We start from the raw sequence: 21,427 nt of genomic DNA on the forward strand, positions 1-21,427 counted from the left end.
TTAAGATTGAACTGTGAGGAAATTTTCTTCCACCTCTTTTTTGGTTTTCAGTTAGGCTTTAGGCGGCCATTTTGAGGCATCTGTGAGGGCAGATAATTGGGAATTTCCTTCAGGGCAGCCATTTTAGATCATTCCTCAAGGCAGCCATTTTAGAACTCTCTTCAGGATGGCTGTTTTAGAACTCTCTTCATGGCAGCCATTTTAGATTGCCCCTCAAGGTGACCATTTTAGAAATCTCTTCAGGACAGCCATTTTAGATCCTCCCACAAGGCAGCCGTTTTAGAATTTTCTTCAGGGAGGCCATTTTAGAACTCTCTTCGGGGCGGCCATTTTAGGTCATCCCTTAGGGCAGCCATTTTAGAACTCTTCATGGCGGCCATTTTAGATCACCCATCAAGGCAGCCGTTTTAGAATTCTCTTCAGGGCAGCCATTTTAGAACTCTCTTCAAGGTGGCCGTTTTAGAACTCTCTTTGGGACGGCCATTCTAGGTCATTCCTCAGAGCAGACACTTTGGGGTGGACATTTTAAAAAGTGAAATACGTAGAATCCAACCAATAACAATATGAAAATATTATTTATTCCTTTGAAGATCAATTGATGAGGAAACAGCATCTTTCTTCCTTGTTTCTTTAAAGGCCAGACTAGGGGCAGCCTTCGGGGCAGCCATTTTAGGGCATCCCTTTAAAATATTTCTCCACATAGGCCGAACGCAGCAGAGCCACCATGGTGAAAGACGTCCCTGGGGGTTCGGAAGAGCCAAGGGTTTCCATGCAAGCAGGGCCCTCAGAAAAGGAGTCCTCGGAAAAGGAGTCCCTGGAGATGGGGATCTCGGAGAAGGGGTCCTCAGAAAAGGAGCCCTCAGAGAAGGAGCTCTCAGAGAAGAGGCCCTCTGAGAAGAGGCACTCAGAGAAGAGGCCCTCGGAGAAGAGGCACTCAGAGAAGGGGCCCTCGGAGAAGTGGCCCTCAGAGAAGGAGTACTCGGAGAAGAGGCACTCGGAGAAGAGGCCCTCAGAGAAGGAGTACTCAGAGAAGGGGCCCTCGGAGAAGTGGTACTCGGAGAAGAGGCACTCGGAGAAGGGGCCCTCAGAGAAGGGGCCCTCGGAGAAGTGGTACTCGGAGAAGAGGCACTCGGAGAAGGGGCCATCAGAGAAGGGGCCCTCGGAGAAGGGGCCCTCACAGAAGGAGTACTCGGAGAAGGGGCCCTCAGAAAAGGACTCTGCAGCAGTCCAGGCCCCCTCAGAGGGGAAGCTCACAGCTCGCTCGGGGTCCCTAGGGAGCCGGGCCCCTTCCGGGAGCCCAGCGGTCCGTATCATGACAGAGGTGGAGCCCACGCCACGTTCAGGGTCCTTAGGGAGGCAGGACCCCTCTGAGGCCACACCCTTTCAGCAAGCAGGGCCCCCAGTTAGCCGTGCCACCCTACAGGTGAGGTCCATACCAGCGGTACCCCTGCTGACCTACGGCCTCTCGGAGTTGAGACCCATGCATCAATTGGTGGTCCCAGTGAGTCGTGGCCCCTCAATGTTGAGGGCCTTCCCACATGGGGCCCCTGGGAGGAATGACCCCTCAGAGTTCCCCATGCAACAGGGGTACCCTCTGAGCCGTGGTCCCTCAGAGATGAGGCCCTTGCAACAAAGTGGGTTCCCACTGAACCGTGGCCCCTCGGAGATGAGGCCCCTACTGAAAACCGGTCCCCTCGAACACGGCCCTACGCCATCGAAGCTGATCCCCTTCAAGCCAGTGAAGACGTCTTCTCGAGGGTTCTTCACTCTGAGTAAGTGCATGAAGAAGTATAACCAATTCATGGCAGTTGTCCCTCCTCCCTCCTTTTATCCCACAGTAAATCAGAGTCCGAAAACAGTACTGTACTGTACGTATGGACCACATTCTCTCATAACTTTTCCCACAGTATATTATTAGAATTGCTCTGTTTTATTACAGGTTGACCATCCTTTGCCCAGAATTCCAAAATTAAAAATACCGCAAAGGTGGGCACAACAGTGACGCCTTTAATTTCTGCTGGTGCAATGTCCACATTCCCATACCTTTTAACAGTATATTGTTATCATTGTTTTATTTTATTACAGGTTGAGTATTCCTCATCCAGGATTCCTAAATTCAACATATTGCAGAATCCACTTAGTTGGTTTAGATGGTGACACCTTTGCTTTCTGCCTCTGCAATGTACACAATGCACGTAACTATTTGTGGTTGTATACAATGACCTCCAGGTGTATAAAGTGTAAATGATTTCCATGTTTGGATTTGGGTCCTATCTCCAGTATAGCTCATTATGCAAATACAGGCATCCCAAAATCCCCCCCTCCCCATCCAACTTCGGGCCCTAAGCATCAGGGATATTCAATCTGTATTAGCTACTGTTATCGAATTAACATGTGGTCTGTCCAGCAGTCATCAACACCTGACATAGTTCTTGTGAGAAGCACAGCAAGATGGTCTCTGGCATGTAGAATTACATAGTCTAAGAGGTCCCAATGCCTTGACTGGGGTTGCTTCCAGTTGTTTTTCTGGCAGAAGAGCATGTTGGTGATGACAAGAGGTTGTGTTCCACAATGACCATCAAGATTGTCACCAAATGGTGGCTCCCAGGAAGCAAGATAAGTCATAAAATGAAAACCCAAGCCCTTCAAGAACTCTCTAAACAAAGCTCTTCTCCAAAGAACACTGAAGAATCATCTATCCATAGAATACCCTGACAATGTTGAGAAACATTGGAATAAACTGAAGACCTCCATCCTCACAGCCTGTGATACCAAATTAAGAAACATCAAGATATTGTGACTCAGCCTTTGGATAGTGTTGACTCGGCCTTTGCCTTTGTGTGACTCTGATGAGGATTCTGTGATGCAAGTGCACAATGATGGGATTCAGATTCAGGATGAATTTCAAGATGACTCTGATGGGAATTATGGGTTCAGGTGCAGAGTGTTCCTGCTGTGGGAGATGAAGAGCGGGGAGTTTTTCCCATGGGAAGAAATGATGTTGTTTCTGATTATGGTTTTCAGGTGCAAGAAGCAGAAAGGGAGAGTAGCTCCGATAACACTAACGAGCTCAGTCGCCTTGACGGCCTTGACGATGAGGCCGCTTTTCTCGATCGCGTTAGTCAGTTGGAATTTCGGGGGTTGCATAGCAAATAAGAGGGAGGTCAAAGGACAAAGAAATGCCTTCATGTCATGCTATTAAAAGAGTCTGCTGAGAGGGAAATCTTTGTCAAAGCAATTCCCTCACTTGAATCAAGAACCAAGTCTGCTTTCCTGTATTATCTTGTAGCCTGGATGTATTCTTTGGCTTCTTTTGAAAGGACCTTGTTTCATGCCTATGTTTCTATGGATTTGAGGATTATAGCCTTGTTTTTGTAACTATATTTTGGAACTGAACTTTTACCTTTTATGAACTATTTTTTTCCTATTTTCTAATAAACTATAAAAGACAGCCTGGTGTCTTTAGCAAGGTGAAGTTAACCTGAGGTGTGACACAAGACTGGTTTGATGAAATGTGAGGGGAAGTCATAGGGAGGAGAGAGCAAGAATGTTTTCTGCTGCCCTGGAGACTAAGATTTATTATTTATTTATTTCCAGAATTTATACCCCGCCCTTCTCACCCGGGGGGACTCAGGGCGGCTTACACAGTTGGCAACATTTAATGCCAAGAACATAATAATAAAACAAAAAACAGTACATATAATCAATTAAAACTATAAAAATACATCATTAAAATACATTATAAAAATTAAAACATAAGTAAATTAGATCCATTTGTCTAAAAACCTCATGCTTCAGCCTTCAATCGGACCATGTCGACGTTATCATATTACTCGTTAAAAGCTTGTGCACACAGCCATGTTTTCACACAGCCTTTCTGAAACCCAGAAGAGTTGGGGCTTGTCGGATATTTGTGGGGAGGGTGTTCCACAGCCGGGGAGCCACCACCGAGAAGGCCCTGTCCCTCGTTCCCACCAGCCGCGCCTGCGAGGCAGGTGGGACCGAGAGCAGGGCCTCTCCAGATGATCTTAGGGATCTAGCTGGCTCATATGAGGAGATACGTGCGGATAAGTAAATTGGGCCAGAACCGTTTAGGGCTTTATAGGTCAAGACCAGCACTTTGAATTGGGCTCGGTAGCATATCGGCAGCCAGTGGAGCTGGCTTAGCAGGGGGGTGGTACGCTCCCTGTATGCCGCCCCAGTTATAAGCCTGGCTGCCGCCCGTTGTACTAGTTGGAGCTTCCGGGCCGTCTTCAAAGGCAACCCCACGTAGAGAGCGTTGCAGTAATCCAAACGAGCTGTAACCAGAGCGTGGGTGGCCAAGTCAGACCTCCCAAGGAACGGGCGCAGCTGGCGCACAAGTCTCAGTTGCGCAAATGCTCCCCTGGCCACCGCCGAGACCTGGGGCTCCAGGCTCAGCGATGAGTCCAGGATCACACCCAGACTGTGAACCTGCGTCTTCAGGGGGAGTGCGACCCCGTCCAACACAGGCTGTAACCCTATTCCCTGTTCAGCCTTACGACTGACCAGGAGGACCTCTGTCTTGTCTGGATTCAATTTCAATTTGTTGGCCCTCATCCAGTCTGACACAGCGGCCAGACACCGGTTCAGGACCTGAACAGGCTCCTTAGTGACAGGTGGGAAGGAGTGACAGAGCTGGACATCATCTGCGTACAGATGACACCTCACCCCGAAACTCCGGATGATGTCTCCCAATGGCTTCATGTAGATGTTAAACAACATGGGGGACAGTACTGACCCCTGCGGGACCCCACAAGACAATGGTTGTGGGGTCGAGCAGGTGTCCCCCAATGACACCATCTGGGAACAACCCTCCAGGAAGGACCGGAGCCACTGCAAAACAGTACCTCCGAGACCCATCACAGCAAGGCGCCCCAGAAGGATACCGTGATCGACGGTATCGAAGGCCGCTGAGAGGTCCAGCAGAACCAGCAGGGACACACTCCCCCTGTCCAGTTCCCGGCCAAGATAATCGACTAAGGCGACCAAGGCTGTCTCGGTACCATGCCCCGGCCTGAAACCAGACTGCGCCGGATCTAGAAAATCAGTGTCAACCAAGAATGCCTGGAGTTGTGCGGCCACCACACGTTCCTCTAGTTCCCTCTTCTTTCGCTTCATCGCTGCCAGCTCCTCAGTGAACCAAGGAGATGGTTTAGCTCGGGTACTCGAGAGGGGACGTTCCGGAGCGATCGTGTCTATTGCCCTAGTCACCTCCTTGTTCCAGAGAGTGACCAGAGCATCGACAGAATCACCAGCCAAGGTGGCGGGAAACTCCCCAAGAGCTGTCAGGAATCCGTCCGGATCCATAAGCCTCCTGGGGCGGACCCTGCGGAGGTTGGGGGGCGCAGTGATTCTAAACCTGATCAGATGCAATGGAACAAGATGCAATGGAACAACAGCTTCAAACTACAGGAAAAGAGATTACACCTGAACATTAGGAAGAACTTCCTAACTGATGATTAATGAGATCCAACAGTTAATCAGCAAGAAAAAGAAAGCCTTCCAAACATGGCAAAGAGACACCAACTGTGCTACTAAGAGAAAAATCTACGCTAATGCAAAAGCTGAGGTCTAAAGGACCAGAGAACTCAAGGAGATCTGGTGGACAAATAAGGCTCAAGAAATCCAACACTTTGCACATGTCCATGATGCACAGAGATTCTTAAAAGTCACCAAGATCATCTATGGCCCAATAAATGGCATACATCCTCTACATTCGATCAGATGGAACCAAACTTCTGAAGGATATAAAAAATAAATAAATTGCACTTCGTTGGAAAGAGCACTAACATAACCTCCCCTCAACCGCAGCTCCAACGTGGCTGAAGAAATTATCTCACAAATTCGTCAACAACAAACAAGGATGAGCTTGCAGTTTGGAGGAAGTCAGCATCAGCTAATTCAAAAAGAAAGCCAGTGGACCTGATGGGATCCCTGTTGAAATCTTTAAAGAGGGTGGACAACTAAATTGGATGAATTGATTCAGCTACAAGCAATCTTCCTCTTTTTCTACTGCCTTCTACCTCATTAAGCACTGCTGTCTTTTTTTTTAAAGCAAGTTATGTTTTCTTATGGTAGATCCAATGTATGACTAATAGATGACCTATGTGGTCTCTTCCAACTCTGATTCTGTGACAACCTCAGTTTAGTCATCTAGGGAAAGTTCTGGTTTGTCCTTGAACACATTTATTTGTCTTTTAGGTGGACTATGGCATTCGCAGAACTCTCCTTCAGTTTTGCATCATAAAGCAGTTGATTTCCTTCCTGTCAGATTTCTTCATTGGCCCATCAAGCTTTCCCCATCAAACATAGACACTGGGAATATGAGGGCATGGGAAATCCTGTTTTGAGCATTCAATCATATATTTTTGCATTTGGTCATGTTCTTTCAAAGCCATGGCTGAAATTTTCTCATCTTGCATGGGAACTGACTGCCCAGGTCATCCAGGTGATCATTTTCCAGGCAAGATCTTGGGCGGCTCATCTGCTGTGGCCCCAAATACCTGAATATGCTCAGTGATGTAACTTCAGGAGAGTTAGCAGCATGGTTGACTTCTCTGACACTTGTTCCTCTCTTCCCGTTAGAGAATGCCATAGAGATTGCCAACGAGTCCTGTAATTCCACAATCGGCCTCCTGTTGGTTTGTATAATCCTGATGATTTTGGTGTCCATCATGAACATGCAAGGCAAGGAAGAGATAAGCAAAAAGCTATTTGAATGAATTAAGATGTAAGACCAGGGGTGCTTAAACTTTTTAAGTGGAGGGCCGGTTCACAGTCCCTCAGACTGTTGAGGGGCCGGACTATGATGAAATAGTCCAAAATTAGAATTGTTGTTGTTGTGTGCCTTCAAGTCATTTCAGACTTAGATCAACTCTGAGCCTAAAGTTTAGGACAGAGGCCAGGTGAATGACCCTGGAGGGCCTTAGTTTGGGGACTCCTGATCTAGACCATCTCATAAGACCATAGGTAAGCAAAGAGACCCCCCCAAAGACCATCTAAATGGTCTCATAAGACCATTGGTAAGGAAAGGGACCCTCAAAGGCCATCTAGATGATCTCATCAGGCCATCAGAAGACCATACGTAAGGAAAGGGACCTTCAAAGACCATCTAGATGGTTTCATATGGCCATAGGTAAGGAGAGGGCCCCCCAAAGGCCATCTAGATGGTCTCATAAGGCCATAGCTAAGCAAAGAGACCTTCAAAGACCATCTAGATGATCTCATAAGACCATAGATAAGCAAAGAAACCTCCAAATACCAGATAGACTGAGGTCAACCCTAAGTCTAAAGTTTAGGACAAGGGCCAGGTCAATGACCTTGGAGGGCCGCATCTGGCCCACGGGCCTTAGTTTGGGGACCCCTGTGTAAGACAATTAAAAAGGAAGACTGAGACAGAAAGGAAGGGGGAACTGGAGGATTTAAGAAGAGGATCTAAGCCTCATTCTGTCAGTCTAGCTCAGTGGTTCTCAACCTGGGGGTCCCCAGGTGTTTTGGCCTACAACTCCCAGAAATCCCAGCCAGTTTACCAGCTGTTAGGATTTCTGGGAGTTGAAGGCCAAAGCATCTGGGGACCCACAGGTTGAGTGTCAAGGATGCAGGAGCCAGGGTTCAGGGTGTGTGTTGGTGGGTTTCTTCAACACCATCGATCAGTAGCTCCGGACCAGCACCCTGACAAATTGGTGAACTTCTGCTCTCACCAATTCCTCAAGTGTCAGACTCAAAGACATCTACAGTCTACAGTTCAAACACTTATTTAATATTTACAAAGATATTTACAAAGCAGCAAAGTCCATCACTCAAAGCCGGCATTCTTCAGCTCGGCTTGTCTCTCAGTACAACAAGAGATAAGAAAGCACATTCCTTAGTCCAAAGGAAGTTCCGACCTCCAAGGCCGGAAATCATGTCTCATAGGTCACAGCAGGCTGTCAGTCAAACTGGCCTGCTGTTAACTGTTTCATTGCTGAAACACACACTTGCAAAACAGCAGAAACACTTGATTTACATTTCATATACATACAACCAAAATCCAACATTGAGAACCACTGGTCTAGCTAGACAAAGCACAGCTGGAGTCTTGGATAGGCAATTGAGAAGAGATGAAAATAATAATAATAATAATAATAATAATAATAATAATAATAATAATAATAATAATAATAAACTTTATTATGGTCCATGGACCCACAGCTGTTAAGTAGATAACGTACAGGAGTTACAGAACATTCAAAACTGGAGGAAATATGCTAAACAGACACATACTACACAAAGTCAGGTAATGCCCTGATCGGAGATTAGACCCTTTCTCAGCCTTGCTGCCACTGCAAAGAACTTTGCCACCGTGAGGGTCACCTCATGGTGTGTATCCTCCATAAGATATATGACCTTCTCTTGTGGCGCATGGTCAGACAATCGGGTCAGGGTTGGGTGTATCAATCAATCAAATTATTAATGCTCCGACCAATGGTCATATGCATATACAGAAACAACATCAAACAAACATCTATACAAAACACTATAAAATCCAACACTTAAAAGTAGGATGCAAGCAGGATTAAACAGAACATGCAAACTATACATCGTGAGGTGCAGCAGCACAAGTGCAACATGTGCTGAGAGCTGCACAATTACCGGTAAAATGCCAAAGTATAAAATCAGTCATTTAAAAAACATAAGTAAAAATATCAACCAAGCATCTATAGAAACCCTGTAAAATTCCATGGTTAAAAGCAGCATGCATGGAGTATAAAACAGAGCTTGCAAAATATAACCGGTAAAAAGCCAGTATAAAATATCAGTCATATTAAAAACTAGATAAAAGCATCCCCGGCGCAGTCGATTGCAATGTCCGCAATCATTCCCGTTCTGATTTTATTTGCTGCCAAGGTAAAGAGAGAGACCTTATACATGATTGTGGAGTTGGTGTCAGATAAAAGGTAGAAGATCTTTTCTGCAACCGTGTTCGATTGTAGGTACCATAGAATAGGCCCTAAGAATTTATTTCTTGGTGCAGAGTATAGGGAGCAGGCGAACAAATAGTGGGGCAGGTCCTCAATTTCTGGGGCCCCGCATACACATATTCGGCTAGCCAAAGGGTTGGGTGTATGAGTTGACCTCGCTGGGCTGAGTAATAGCAGGACTGCAACAAGATGTGTTCTAATGATTCTATTTCATTTCCACTGCATGGGCATAATCTTTGGGAGTAGGTAAAAGGGTGACCTGAAGAGAAAGGAGGGAGAGGGGAGGAGAGAGGGGGAAATTGTGTGGATAAGAGGTGCCCATAGAAGGACAGAGAAGCCAAAAGATGTGTGAGTGGGAAAAAGTCTTGCACTATTTTGTTTTTGCTCCGAGCTGCGACTTGGATCTTGTGACACTTTTTCCCCCTTTGCTGGTCACCCTCAGTTTTACTCTGACGAATAATAAAACGGTAGTTTGAATGTCTTATCTCTAGTGTCTGAGTGGAAGAAAAAGACAGTAGGGACTCTCCAAGCCCCAACACTGATGTATTCAATTGAGCCGCAGAACATCCTTCATCGCAAGTCTATCCAAACTGTGAGGTGGTCTTTTCTGTTCTTAATACTTACTTGGATTGTGTTTTGCTTCTGTCTGAAGTGCACAGACTCTTAGAGAACTCCGGGGAACTGAAGAGTATGATCAACTTGCAGGTCGTCATCCTGGCCGAATTACTGATGGACCTGCAGTTCGGCAAAGGTGGGCTAACGCGGAGTCGGATAGGCTGGGCCAAGGCTCTGGAGGTTGGCTGGTTTCCTTGCAAAAGGGATGGGGCAGGACTTCATCCAAGAGATTCCAGATTCACAGATTCCTCCAGAAACAGGAGCTGCTGCTACACTATACAGTTAATGCAGCTTGACACCTCTTTTGCTACCATGGCCCAGTGCTATAGAATCCTGGGAGTTGCATTTTGGTGATGAACCAGCAGTATTTGGCAGATAGGCTATTGGCAGAGAAGGCACAAGACCTCCTCCTCCTCCTCGGATTCCATAGTATTTAGCCAGGACAATTAAAGTGGTGTCAAACTGCATTAATTTTACAGTGTAGAGGCACACTTACAATCATAAAATTGTTGTCGAACACAGGAACCTTCCCAAAAAAAGATTTGTAGTTTTCCAAGGGCAACAAGCCAAAATGAAATACTGTGGCACCTTTCCTTTTACTCGAAGTCTCCCAAGCCCTGCCACCTCCAGACCCTTGCTTCTCTCCTCTGTCCTCCTAACATTTAACTATATTTTCTTCCACTTTATTCTTATGAATCAGTTAAATATATTCTATTTTACTTCTGAGACAAGAGATATTGGCCTCTGACTAACCTAGGCCAAGAGGCAACGATTCCCAGGAATGTCATGCCCTGGGCCATAGACGTGGTTCAAGTAAACCATCCAGCCATTACAAACTCTCACACCCAACAGATAAACTTTCTGCTTGAGAACTGGAGAACTGACCACAATAAGAGGCAAAGATGACTTTGGCCATTTCAACTTTCCTGCAGACATTTCTTTATTTGGCTGGCCTGAGAAAAGGTAATCAATTACCCATTGTCTCTGACAACCTGGGCCCTACATTTACATCATGTCTATGCCTAGAAAGCCAAAAGCTTGATCCAGGGCTAAAAAACTAAAATCAACAACAGCTATTTGTATCTATTACTTTCTGTATAACTTTTATCCTTTTATATAATGTATCCATTTCCCAAATCTAAAATGTATAAATATTTTATTAAATGTATCAAGGCAGCCAACTCTACATGACCCTAAAGCAGGGGTCCTCAAACTTTTTAAATGGAGGGCAGATTCACAGTCCCTCAGACTTTTGGGTACCCGGACTATGATGAAATAGTCCAAAATTAGGATTGTTGTTGTGTGCCTTCAAATCATTTCAGACTTAGGTCAACCTTGAGTCTAAAGTTTAGGACAGAGGCCAGGCCAATGACCTTGGAGGGCCGCAACTGGTCCATGGGCCTTAGTTTGGGGACCCCTGATCTAGACAATCTCATAAGACGATCTAGATGGTCTCATAAGACGATCGGTGATGAAAGGGACCCTAAAAGGCCATCTAGATGATCTCATAAGGCCATCAGAAGACCATAGATAAGGAAAGGGACACTCAAAGACCATCTAGATGGTTTCATAAGACCATGGGTAAGGAAAGGGGCCACCAAAGGCCATCTAGACGGTCTCATGGGACCATAAGTAAGGAAAGTGACCTCCAAAAGCCATCTAAATGGTCTCATAAGGCCGTAGCTAAGCAAAGAGACCTTCAAAGACCATTTAGACAATCTCATAAGACCACAGGTAAGTAAAGAGACCTCCAAAGACCAGGTAGACTTAGGTCAACCCTAAGTCTAAAGTTTAAGACAGGGGCCAGGTCATCCGGCCCCCAGGCCTTAGTTTGGGGACCCCTGCCTTAAAGGTTAAACAAATCTCTCTGGGATCTTCCAAGCCAGAGCCATTGGCCAGAACCATTGTTTCAAGGATATGGTAATATCCTGGCTAGCCAAACCTGTTTGTCTGCTTCAACAACTCAGCCTTACACCGTTGCTTTCTAAAAAAAACTACAACCCTGCCTTTGTTTAATATAAAACTGGATTAATAACCATCAGCATATCTTTAATCTGTTTGTTCAGGCTGTGCCCTCCCACAGGGGAGGCTCTGCAGCCAACTAGCTCTTTACTTTAGACCAGTGGTTCTCAACCTGTTTTGGCCTTCAACTCCCAAAAATCCTAACAGCTGGTAAACTGGCTGGGATTTCTCGGAGTTGTAGGGCAAAACACCTGGGGACCCACAGGTTGAGACCCACTGCTCTAGAGCTGCCCTTCTCCCTTGCCTACCAATCCTGGTGTGGATCCTAGCCAACCAGAAACGGGAGGTTCAATTCAAACTCAGAAAATTGTTTGTGCAGCACATGTTCTTTTATGCTTGCACTTTTGGGCAGGAGCCCACATTCATCCATTCATGGCCCGAATGCATTCAAATGTCTCTGTCCTTGGTCTTCACATCTGGTGAATCTTTCATTTGGAACTTTGATTATTGATTTTGGTTAGCAACGCTTCCCAGGCTCAGCCTTCATATTATTGTGGTCTAAATTCCCTATCGGGATCATTGACAAGCAGCTGTTGTTTGATTTTACAATCCCGCTGCAAATACCATAAAAAGACGTAAGTCAACATAGTCACATATGTCACTATCAGGACTACAGCCTAGAAGTGATGCTCTGTGGCTTCGCAGGGCAATGAAAGACTTAGAAAGGGCATAATTTATTTCTTTACACACATGTAACTTGTTCCAACACCAACCTTCTGCTTCCCAGCGTATAACTGCAGCATCTGCGAAGTCCCCTGGGTGCAGTGGGGAGACAACTGCTACCTCTTCCGACACAGAGCCATGAGCTGGTCTTGGAGCAATGGTTTCTGCCTGGACGAAAAATCCTCTCTGGTGGTCGTCAATGGCTCAGAAGAGATGGTATGGCTGCGGCAGTTCTTGTGCAAATGGGGGGGGGGGGGGACTCAGTGTACGGTGTTTTCTTCCTTTCCTAATACAGGAGTAGCATTATAAGGAAACTACTAGACCACCTTAATAGTTAACACTCATAACATGCCAGACACTAAGAATGCTGCCAAAGAGAATGGAAGAATCCTTCACTTTTTAAAATGTAGTGGAGCTCACAGTTTGTGTACTTACTTACTTAGGCGATCCCTCGTAGTTCGAGGAGGATTGTCTTCCATCTTTGGTGTCTTGGGGGTGGGTTCTTAGGTGGCTGAAGAGACCTATTCTTGATCTGCATGTTCTCCCGCAGTGAGGAAGGCAGTCCCGGTCAGGGTTGGCTTGATGGGCCTTCCTCTTGGCACGTTTCTCCCTTAAGCCCTCCGTTCGTGCCTCTTCGAACTCTGCAGCACTGCTGGTCACAGCTGACCTCCAATTAGAGTGCTCAAGGGCCAGGGCTTCCCAGTTCTCAGTGTCTATGCCACAGTTTTTAAGGTCGGCTTTAAGCCCATCTTTTCCTGCCCACCAACATTACGTTTCCCGTTCTTGAGTTCGGAGTAGAGGAGCTGCTTTGGGAGACGGTGATCTTTGGGCATTTGGACAACGTGGCCTTCAGTCCAGCGGAGTTGATGGCGTAGGAGCATCGCTTCAATGCTGGTGGTCTTTGCTTCCTCAAGCACGCTGACATTTGTCCGCCTGTCTTCCCAAGAGATTTGCAGGATTTTTCTGAGGCAACACTGATAGAAACGCTCTAGGAGTTGAGTGTGACGTCTGTAGACGGTCCACGTTTCGCAGGCGTAGAGCAGGGTTGGGAGGGGAATGGCTTTGTAAACAAGCACCTTGGTATCTCTACGGATTTCTCTACACTCTCTGCTTCATACGGAAAAATGCTGCGCTCGCAGAGCTCAGGCGGTGTTGTATTTCAGTGTCAATGTTGACTTTTGTGGAGAGGAGGCTGCCAAGGGAGCAGAAATGGTCAACGTTTTCTAATGTGACACCGTTAAGCTGTATTCCTGGCTTTGCAGAGGGATTAGCTGGTGCCTGTTGGAAGAGCACTTTGGTTTTCTCGATGTTCAGTGAGAGGCCGAGCTTCTCATATGCTTCTGCAAAGGTGTTTAGAGTGGCTTGTGGGTCTTCTTCTGAATGCACACAGACTACGTTGTCATCAGCATATTGGAGTTCCATAACAGATGTTGTGGTGACCTTGGTTTTGGCTTTCAGTCTGCTGAGGTTAAATAGCTTGCCATCTGTCCAATAGATGATTTCCACACCTGTATGGGAACCTTGCTGTCTGCGCTAGGAAGCCTTCACATGACATTACAAGGACTAGAAGTAAGCTAAAAGCATTGCCTCTATGAGCAAAGTGGCTTCTCAGTTTTTGTTTTTGTCATATATGTAAGCATTTCTTCCCTCACACACACACACACAAGATCCCTGTTGTTTCACATTACAGAATTTCCTGAGGTATGAATCAAAAAAACATTTCAATCGTCGCAAGCATAGCAATTTCCTCAAATTCTGGATTGGCCTAAAGTACGATACAGATGTGAATAAGTGGATGTGGGCAGATGGATCACCTTTCAATTTGAAAAAGTAAGTGTCCACCTGACTGCAGGGCATTACAATGTGTGTCTTTATTTACCCCATATGGTAAAGGTGGGTGCCACTACTTCTGCCTGGCGAAAGGGGGTTGGACTGGGTGGCTCCTGGGGTCTCTTCCCTCTCGGTGATTCTATGACCATGGAAAACAGGGTCTGAAGCTTGCTTCTGCCATGAAAAACCCACTGGTTGATGACCTAAGGCAAGTCACACTCTCTCAGTCTCAAAGGGAGGCAATGCTACACTTCCTCTGGACAGATCTTGCTCGAGAAACCCGGCGATAGTTTTGCCTTCAGGTCACCATGAATTGGAAACAACCTGAAGACAGACAACAACAAACAAATCTGTCCAAAGCCCTTAAATTTATTTATTTATTTACAGTATTTATATTCCGCCCTTCTTTCTCACCCTGAAGGGGACTCACGGCGAATCACATTATGTACATATAGGGCAAACATTCAATGCCCATAAACACATCGAGACAGAGACAACAGACAGACAGACGCAGAGGCAATTTAACCTTCTCCCGAGGGGATGTTCGATTCTGGCCACGGGGGGGAGCAGCTGCTTCATCATCCACTCTGACCGCACTTCCTCATTCCAATGTCGTAAATTAGTTAAACTTGCCTCCCCACTTTTTATAAGTGGTACCTTATTTCCTACTTGATAGATGCAACTATCTTTTGGGTTGCTAGGTCATCAACGAGCAGGGGCTATTTTTTATTTTTAATTGATGGGTGCTCACCCTGCCACGGGCTGGCCTCGAACTCATGACCTCATGGTCAGAGTGATCTATTGCAGCAGCTGTTTACCAGCCTGCGCCACAGCCCCTGGGAAAATGGCATAAACCCACACGGTGAGCCCCTTGGGTTCTATATTGGAAGAAAGGTGAAGTACAATATAAATATGTAACTGATGTCATATCACAACTGGAAGTGGTCAGTAATGCACCCATGTGTCCACAATGACACAAACTGAGTTTGAGTACAGTTTTCCTACTTCGATGCTGAAGTGAAGTTTGGAGTGGTAGCAAACCTTTATCCAATTCCAGCATCGTTTGTCTAAACATTTTGCACATTAAATAACATTATGGGATTTTAAGATTTTATCTTTGTATGTGACTTTTTATGACTGTTTTATCGTTGTTTGATGTTTTATTGTTGATTGGTTTATTGTATTGTTTGCGTTTGCTTTTATATTGTTGTTCCGGGCTTGGCCCCATGTAAGCCGCCCTGAGTCCCTTCGGGGAGATGGGGCGGGGTATAAGAATAAAGTTGTTGTTATTATTATTATTATTATTATTATTATTATTATTATTATTATTATTATTTTATTATGACACAGCAAACAAGTTAGACATGCTGGATTTCGTATCAAAAAATCACAAGTCGAACACTTCCCAAGTGTCTAGGACTGTGTGATGTATTTTCGGATGATGCGTGCAGATCCCAGCAGGGTGGCCTTTTGCAGTTGGCAGATCGTAATTTTGTCAATGTGTATTGTTTCCAAATGCTGGCTGAGATCTTTTGGCACGGCACCCAGTGTGCCCATCACCACCAGGACCACCTGCACTGGTTTCTGCCAGAGTCTTTGAAGTTCAATCTTGAGGTCCTGATAGCGGCTGAGTTTTTCCTGTTGTTTTTTGTCAATGCGACTGTCACGTGGGATGGCGACATCAATGATCCAAACCTTTTTCTTTTCCACAACTGTGATGTCTAGTGTGTTGTGTTCCAGAACTTTGTCAGTCTGGACCCCCACCACGTCAAGGTGGGGCCTGCGGGGGGATTATTATTATTATTATTATTATTATTATTATTATTATTATTATCACAAAGCAGATGCCTGGAAGGTTCAGGGGTGTCCAGCTGAGTAAACACTTGTGTTTTTCTCATTTGCTGCAGTGACACTGAGTTGGGTCAGGGAGGCTGTGCCTATGTCCAGAATGGAAACCTTGGATCCCAGCCCTGCAAGAAAGCGGCTTTTATCATTTGCAAGGCAAAGACACTCTTTGGCTGAGTTTGGAGTTGCAGAAGTCCAGAAGAAGAAGAAGAGGAGGAGGAGATGATGATGATGATGATGCAGCAAAGGTAGAGAGACAGCTGTGATCCCAACAGCCAAATCTTGGTGCCGTGTTTTGGCAATTAGTTACCCACAGTCCCTTGCCTTTCTGTTACAAGGAATAAACTTTCTTAGAAGCCATCCGTGCCTGAAGGGTGTTGTCTTCATTTGCCAGCCCATGACAGAGGATGGAGAACCCTTCCACTTCTCAATGAAAATCCTCGACCTCCTATATGGCTTGTTTTTGGATGCGGCGTTCTTTTGATAGGTTCACTTTAGCCATGTTCCTCACTTTTGACCCCTTCTGCTCTTTCATCTCCTCTTGTGCTTTTTTTGCAGTTTTTTTTTTGTCTCACTCCATCAACTCATGCCATCGAATGTTTAGTCTTGCATTTGAAAAACAAAACAAAAAGACCCCCTTGGTTTTATTTTTGAACGGACTTTCTGTTTTCTGACAGTGTTCCTACCATGTGAGATAAGTGGAGGCTTCCTATACTGCCTACAATTTATTTAGCACTTTTAGGGCATTCCATGGATTCTAAATACAGTAGAGTCTCACTTATCCAAGGCTCGCTTATCCAACGTTCTGGATTATCCAAGGCATTTTTGTAGTCAATGTTTTCCACTGTGGCGCAGGCTGTTGAACAGCTGCAATAAATCACTCTGACCATGAGGTCATGAGTTCGAGGCCAGCCCGTAGCAGGGTGAGCACCCGTCAATTAAAAATAAAAAATATCCCCTGCTCATTGCTGACCTAGCAACCCGAAAGATAGTTGCATCTATCAAGTAGGAAATAAGGTACCACTTATTAAAAAAAAGTGGGGAGGCAAGTTTAACTAATTTACGACCTGGAATGAGGAAGTGCCGTCACAGTGGATGATGAAGCAGCTGCTCCCCCCCTGTGGCCAGAATCGAACATCCCCTCAGGAGAAGGTTAAATTGCCTCTGCATCTGTCTGTCTCTGTCTCTGTCTGATGTGTTTATGGGCATTGAATGTTTGCCCTATGTGTGTATAATGTGATCCGCCCTGAGTCCCCTTCAGGGTGAGAAAGAAGGGCCGAATATAAATACTGTAAATAAACCAAATCACACCAAATTTGGCTACAAAAGACATAGTCATCCAATCTATGTCTTTCAATAAAAAAACCTAGAAAAATAAAGGCCAAATTGGAGGATGAAGAAGAGCCGTTTTCCCCCGGCTGCCAGTCAGAAGGGTAGGCCCCACCCCCTCTAGCCCCGCCTTCATCGCCTAGCAACCCCTCAACCGGAATGGCGCCCAGGTGACAGGCAGAGTTCACTTAGGTCTCTTTCACAATGCCTATAAAATACAGATTATCTGATTTGAACTGGATTATATGGCAGTGTAGACTCAAGGCCCTTCCACACAGCTATATAACACAGAATGCCAAGGCAGGTAATCCACAGTATCTGCTTTGAACTGGATTATCTTGAGTCCTGGATTATCTTGATTCCACACTGCCATATAATCCAGTGCAGTGTGAATGTTATACAGCTGTGTAGAAGGGGCCTCAAATAATCCAGTTCTAAGCAGATAATAGAAGATTATAAATGTAATATATACTACTTACTGTGGTATAATAATACAGAACAATATAATCTCTAAAATCAGGACAGTAAATAAAGAGCAACACTCTGGAAACAGGGAAATTCCAGAAAGGAAACAAACAAGGCCAGCTAGCACCTCCCAACAAAGGATTGCCCCAGGCAGGAAGCAGCTAGGCCATTAAATGCTAATCAAGGTGACTAATTGCAGCATCCATACTTGCCGCATCGAGACTATTCATTGCTATTCAACCTGGCCACCAAGGATTCCACAAGGTAGAATGTGGCCAGGCTTGCAAGCAGCAAGGCTATTCAGTGCCGTTCAACCTGGCCAACCAAGATTTCCCCTAAACAGAAAACCCCCAAACTCTGAAGCCACGAGGCTACTCCATCCCATTCAATATGGCCAACGAAGGATGCCCCTATATAGAAAGCGGCCAGGCTATTAAACTGCAAGACTATTCAGTGCAGTTCAAACTGGCCGAACAAGGATTCCCCTACTAAGGAAGTAGCCAGGCTTCAAAGTTGCTTTTTGATTGAGGGTGCGAAACAAGGATTCATGTATAACACAGCCAGGTTGAAGCTGCAAGGCTATTCAGTGCAATTCAACCAGACCACCAAAGGATTAACCTTGGTAGAAGGTGGCCAGGCTTTGAAGCAACGATGCTGCTCTGTACTATTGAAGCTCACCAACTAAAGATTCCACTAGGTAGCAAGCAGCCAGGCTTTGAAGCAGCCAGGCTATTCATTGCAATTCTAGCAGCCCAAAAAACCATTCCTCTAGAACGAAAGTACCCAGGCTTCCTAGCAGCAAGCCTATTCCATTGTATTCCAGCTCATAAAACAAGGATTCCCATAAGAAGAAAATGGCCAGGCTTTGAGACTGCAAGGATATTAACTGCTATTCCACCTGGCCAACAAAGGATTCCCATAAGCCACAGCAACACGTGGCCGGGCACAGCTAGTATCTATATACTGCCCTCTTGTAGTTGCACCTGAGTGCAACATACATATATACATATACTGCCTTCTTGTGGTTGCACCTGAGGGATATCCCAGGGAGATGGGGTGGGATATAAGAATAAAGTTGTTGTTGTTGTTGTTGTTGTTGTTGTTGTTGTTGTTAATTACATACTTTGAATGTGATTTTCCTCCTTGGCAGGGGGTTGGCCAGGATGGCCTATGAGGTCTCTTCCAACTGGTGATTCTATGATTCTGATTCTATCCCTGGAGGCCAGTAGCTAATACCGATATACTGCCCTCTTGTGGTTGCGCTTGACTGGCGGGCAGAATGTTGGCTAAGCAAAACTGTTGGATAATAGGGTGGCCTCCCTCCCTCGCTCACTCACCAGGCCAGGTCCTGGGCCAGTGGTGATGGCAGCACCAGGGCACGGCCTGGTGAGTGAGTGAGCAAGCGAGAGAGCGAGGGAGAGAGAGCCTTTGCTGCCCTCCTTCACTCGGCCGCCCTCCATCCCTCACTCGCTCACCAGGCCTAGTCCCAGCAGCACCAGGACCCGGCCTGGTGATTGAGTGAGTGAGCGAGGAAAGGAGGGAGAGCCTTTACTGCCCTCCTTCACTCGACCACCCTCCATCCCTCACTCGCTCACCAGGCCTAGTCCCAGCAGCACCAGGATCTGGCCTGGTGATTGAGTGAGTAAGCGAGGAAAGGAGGGAGAGCCTTTGCTGCCCTCCTTCACTCGGCCGCCCTCCATCCCTCACTCGCTCACCAGGCCTAGTCCCAGCAGCACCAGGATCTGGCCTGGTGATTGAGTGAGTAAGCGAGGAAAGGAGGGAGAGCCTTTGCTGCCCTCCTTCACTCGACCACCCTCCATCCCTCACTCGCTCACCAGGCCTAGTCCCAGCAGCACCAGGATCTGGCCTGGTGATTGAGTGAGTAAGAGAGGAAAGGAGGGAGAGCCTTTGCTGCCCTCCTTCACTCGACCACCCTCCATCCCTCACTCGCTCACCAGGCCTAGTCCCAGCAGCACCAGGACCCGGGGTGGTGATTGAGTGAGTAAGCAAGGAAAGGAGGGAGAGCCTTTGCTGCCCTCCTTCACTCGACCACCCTCCATCCCTCACTCGCTCACCAGGCCTAGTCCCAGCAGCACCAGGACCCGGCCTGGTGATTGAGTGAGTAAGCGAGGAAAGGAGGGAGAGCCTTTGCTGCCCTCCTTCACTCGGCCGCCCTCCATCCCTCACTCGCTCACCAGGCCTAGTCCCAGCAGCACCAGGATCTGGCCTGGTGATTGAGTGAGTAAGCGAGGAAAGGAGGGAGAGCCTTTGCTGCCCTCCTTCACTCGGCCGCCCTCCATCCCTCACTCCTTCACCAGGCCTAGTCCCAGCAGCACCAGGACCCGGCCTGGTGATTGAGTGAGTAAGCGAGGAAAGGAGGGAGAGCCTTTGCTGCCCTCCTTCACTCGGCCGCCCTCCATCCCTCACTCGCTCACCAGGCCTAGTCCCAGCAGCACCAGGACCCGGCCTGGTGATTGAGTGAGTAAGCGAGGAAAGGAGGGAGAGCCTTTACTGCCCTCCTTCACTCGGCCGCCCTCCATCCCTCACTCGCTCACCAGGCCTAGTCCCAGCAGCACCAGGATCTGGCCTGGTGATTGAGTGAGTAAGCGAGGAAAGGAGGGAGAGCCTTTGCTGCCCTCCTTCACTCGGCCGCCCTCCATCCCTCATTCGCTCACCAGGCCTAGTCCCAGCAGCACCAGGACCCGGCCTGGTGATTGAGTGAGTAAGCGAGGAAAGGAGGGAGAGCCTTTGCTGCCCTCCTTCACTCGGCCGCCCTCCATCCCTCACTCGCTCACCAGGCCTAGTCCCAGCAGCACCAGGATCTGGCCTGGTGATTGAGTGAGTAAGCGAGGAAAGGAGGGAGAGCCTTTGCTGCCCTCCTTCACTCGGTCGCCCTCCATCCCTCATTCGCTCACCAGGCCTAGTCCCAGCAGCACCAGGACCCGGCCTGGTGATTGAGTGAGTAAGCGAGGAAAGGAAGGAGAGCCTTTGCTGCCCTCCTTCACTCGGCCGCCCTCCATCCCTCACTCGCTCACCAGGCCTAGTCCCAGCAGCACCAGGATCTGGCCTGGTGATTGAGTGAGTGAGCAAGGAAAGGAGGGAGAGCCTTTACTGCCCTCCTTCACTCGACCACCCTCCATCCCTCACTCGCTCACCAGGCCTAGTCCCAGCAGCACCAGGATCTGGCCTGGTGATTGAGTGAGTAAGCGAGGAAAGGAGGGAGAGCCTTTGCTGCCCTCCTTCACTCGACCACCCTCCATCCCTCACTCGCTCACCAGGCCTAGTCCCAGCAGCACCAGGATCTGGCCTGGTGATTTAGTGAGTAAGCGAGGAAAGGAGGGAGAGCCTTTGCTGCCCTCCTTCACTCGGCCGCCCTCCATCCCTCATTCGCTCACCAGGCCTAGTCCCAGCAGCACCAGGACCCGGCCTGGTGATTGAGTGAGTAAGCGAGGAAAGGAGGGAGAGCCTTTGCTGCCCTCCTTCACTCAACCACCCTCCATCCCTCACACTCACTCACCAGGCTTAGTCCCGGCAACACCAGGACCCGGTCTGATGATTGAGTGAGCGAAAGAGGGAGAGCCTTTGCTGCCCTCCTTCACTCAACCACCCTCCATCCCCCACTCCCTCACCAGGCCTAGTCCTGGCAGCACCAGGACCCGGTCTGGTGATTGAGTGAG

The 21,427-nt window shown here is 47.3% G+C and overlaps 1 protein-coding gene across 2 annotated transcripts; it reads left to right on the forward strand.

The window, feature by feature from the left end:
* Positions 1-297: 297 nt before the first annotated feature.
* LOC134299713 (uncharacterized protein C2orf16-like) lies at positions 298-18,822 on the forward strand. Of its 2 annotated transcripts, XM_062983435.1 has the most exons (6): positions 299-1,772; positions 6,607-6,708; positions 9,634-9,732; positions 12,346-12,497; positions 13,972-14,111; positions 16,019-18,822. In XM_062983435.1, exons 1-6 carry the CDS (start codon positions 725-727, stop codon positions 16,131-16,133), a joined length of 1,656 nt encoding a protein of 551 aa, XP_062839505.1. In that variant the 5' UTR covers positions 299-724; the 3' UTR covers positions 16,134-18,822. The 2 variants fall into 2 exon arrangements, with proteins under 2 accessions (XP_062839506.1, XP_062839505.1); XM_062983436.1 differs by lacking the exon at positions 13,972-14,111 and having other exon boundaries at positions 298-1,772; positions 16,019-16,120.
* Positions 18,823-21,427: the final 2,605 nt, after the last annotated feature.

The sequence above is a fragment of the Anolis carolinensis genome, chromosome 5 (assembly GCF_035594765.1).
Source record: "Anolis carolinensis isolate JA03-04 chromosome 5, rAnoCar3.1.pri, whole genome shotgun sequence".
In the NCBI taxonomy this organism is placed as follows: Eukaryota; Metazoa; Chordata; class Lepidosauria; order Squamata; family Dactyloidae; genus Anolis; species Anolis carolinensis.

What these genes read in the sequence shown, in the direction of transcription:
- LOC134299713 (XM_062983435.1), top strand. Translation starts at nt 725, where the DNA reads ATGGTGAAAGACGTCCCTGGGGGTTCGGAAGAGCCAAGGGTTTCCATG. An exon ending in GGACCTGCAGTTCGGCAAAG is followed by an intron (nt 9,733 to 12,345) that starts GTGGGCTAACGC and finishes TCTGCTTCCCAG; the next exon opens with CGTATAACTGCAGCATCTGC. An exon ending in TCACCTTTCAATTTGAAAAA is followed by an intron (nt 14,112 to 16,018) that starts GTAAGTGTCCAC and finishes CATTTGCTGCAG; the next exon opens with TGACACTGAGTTGGGTCAGG.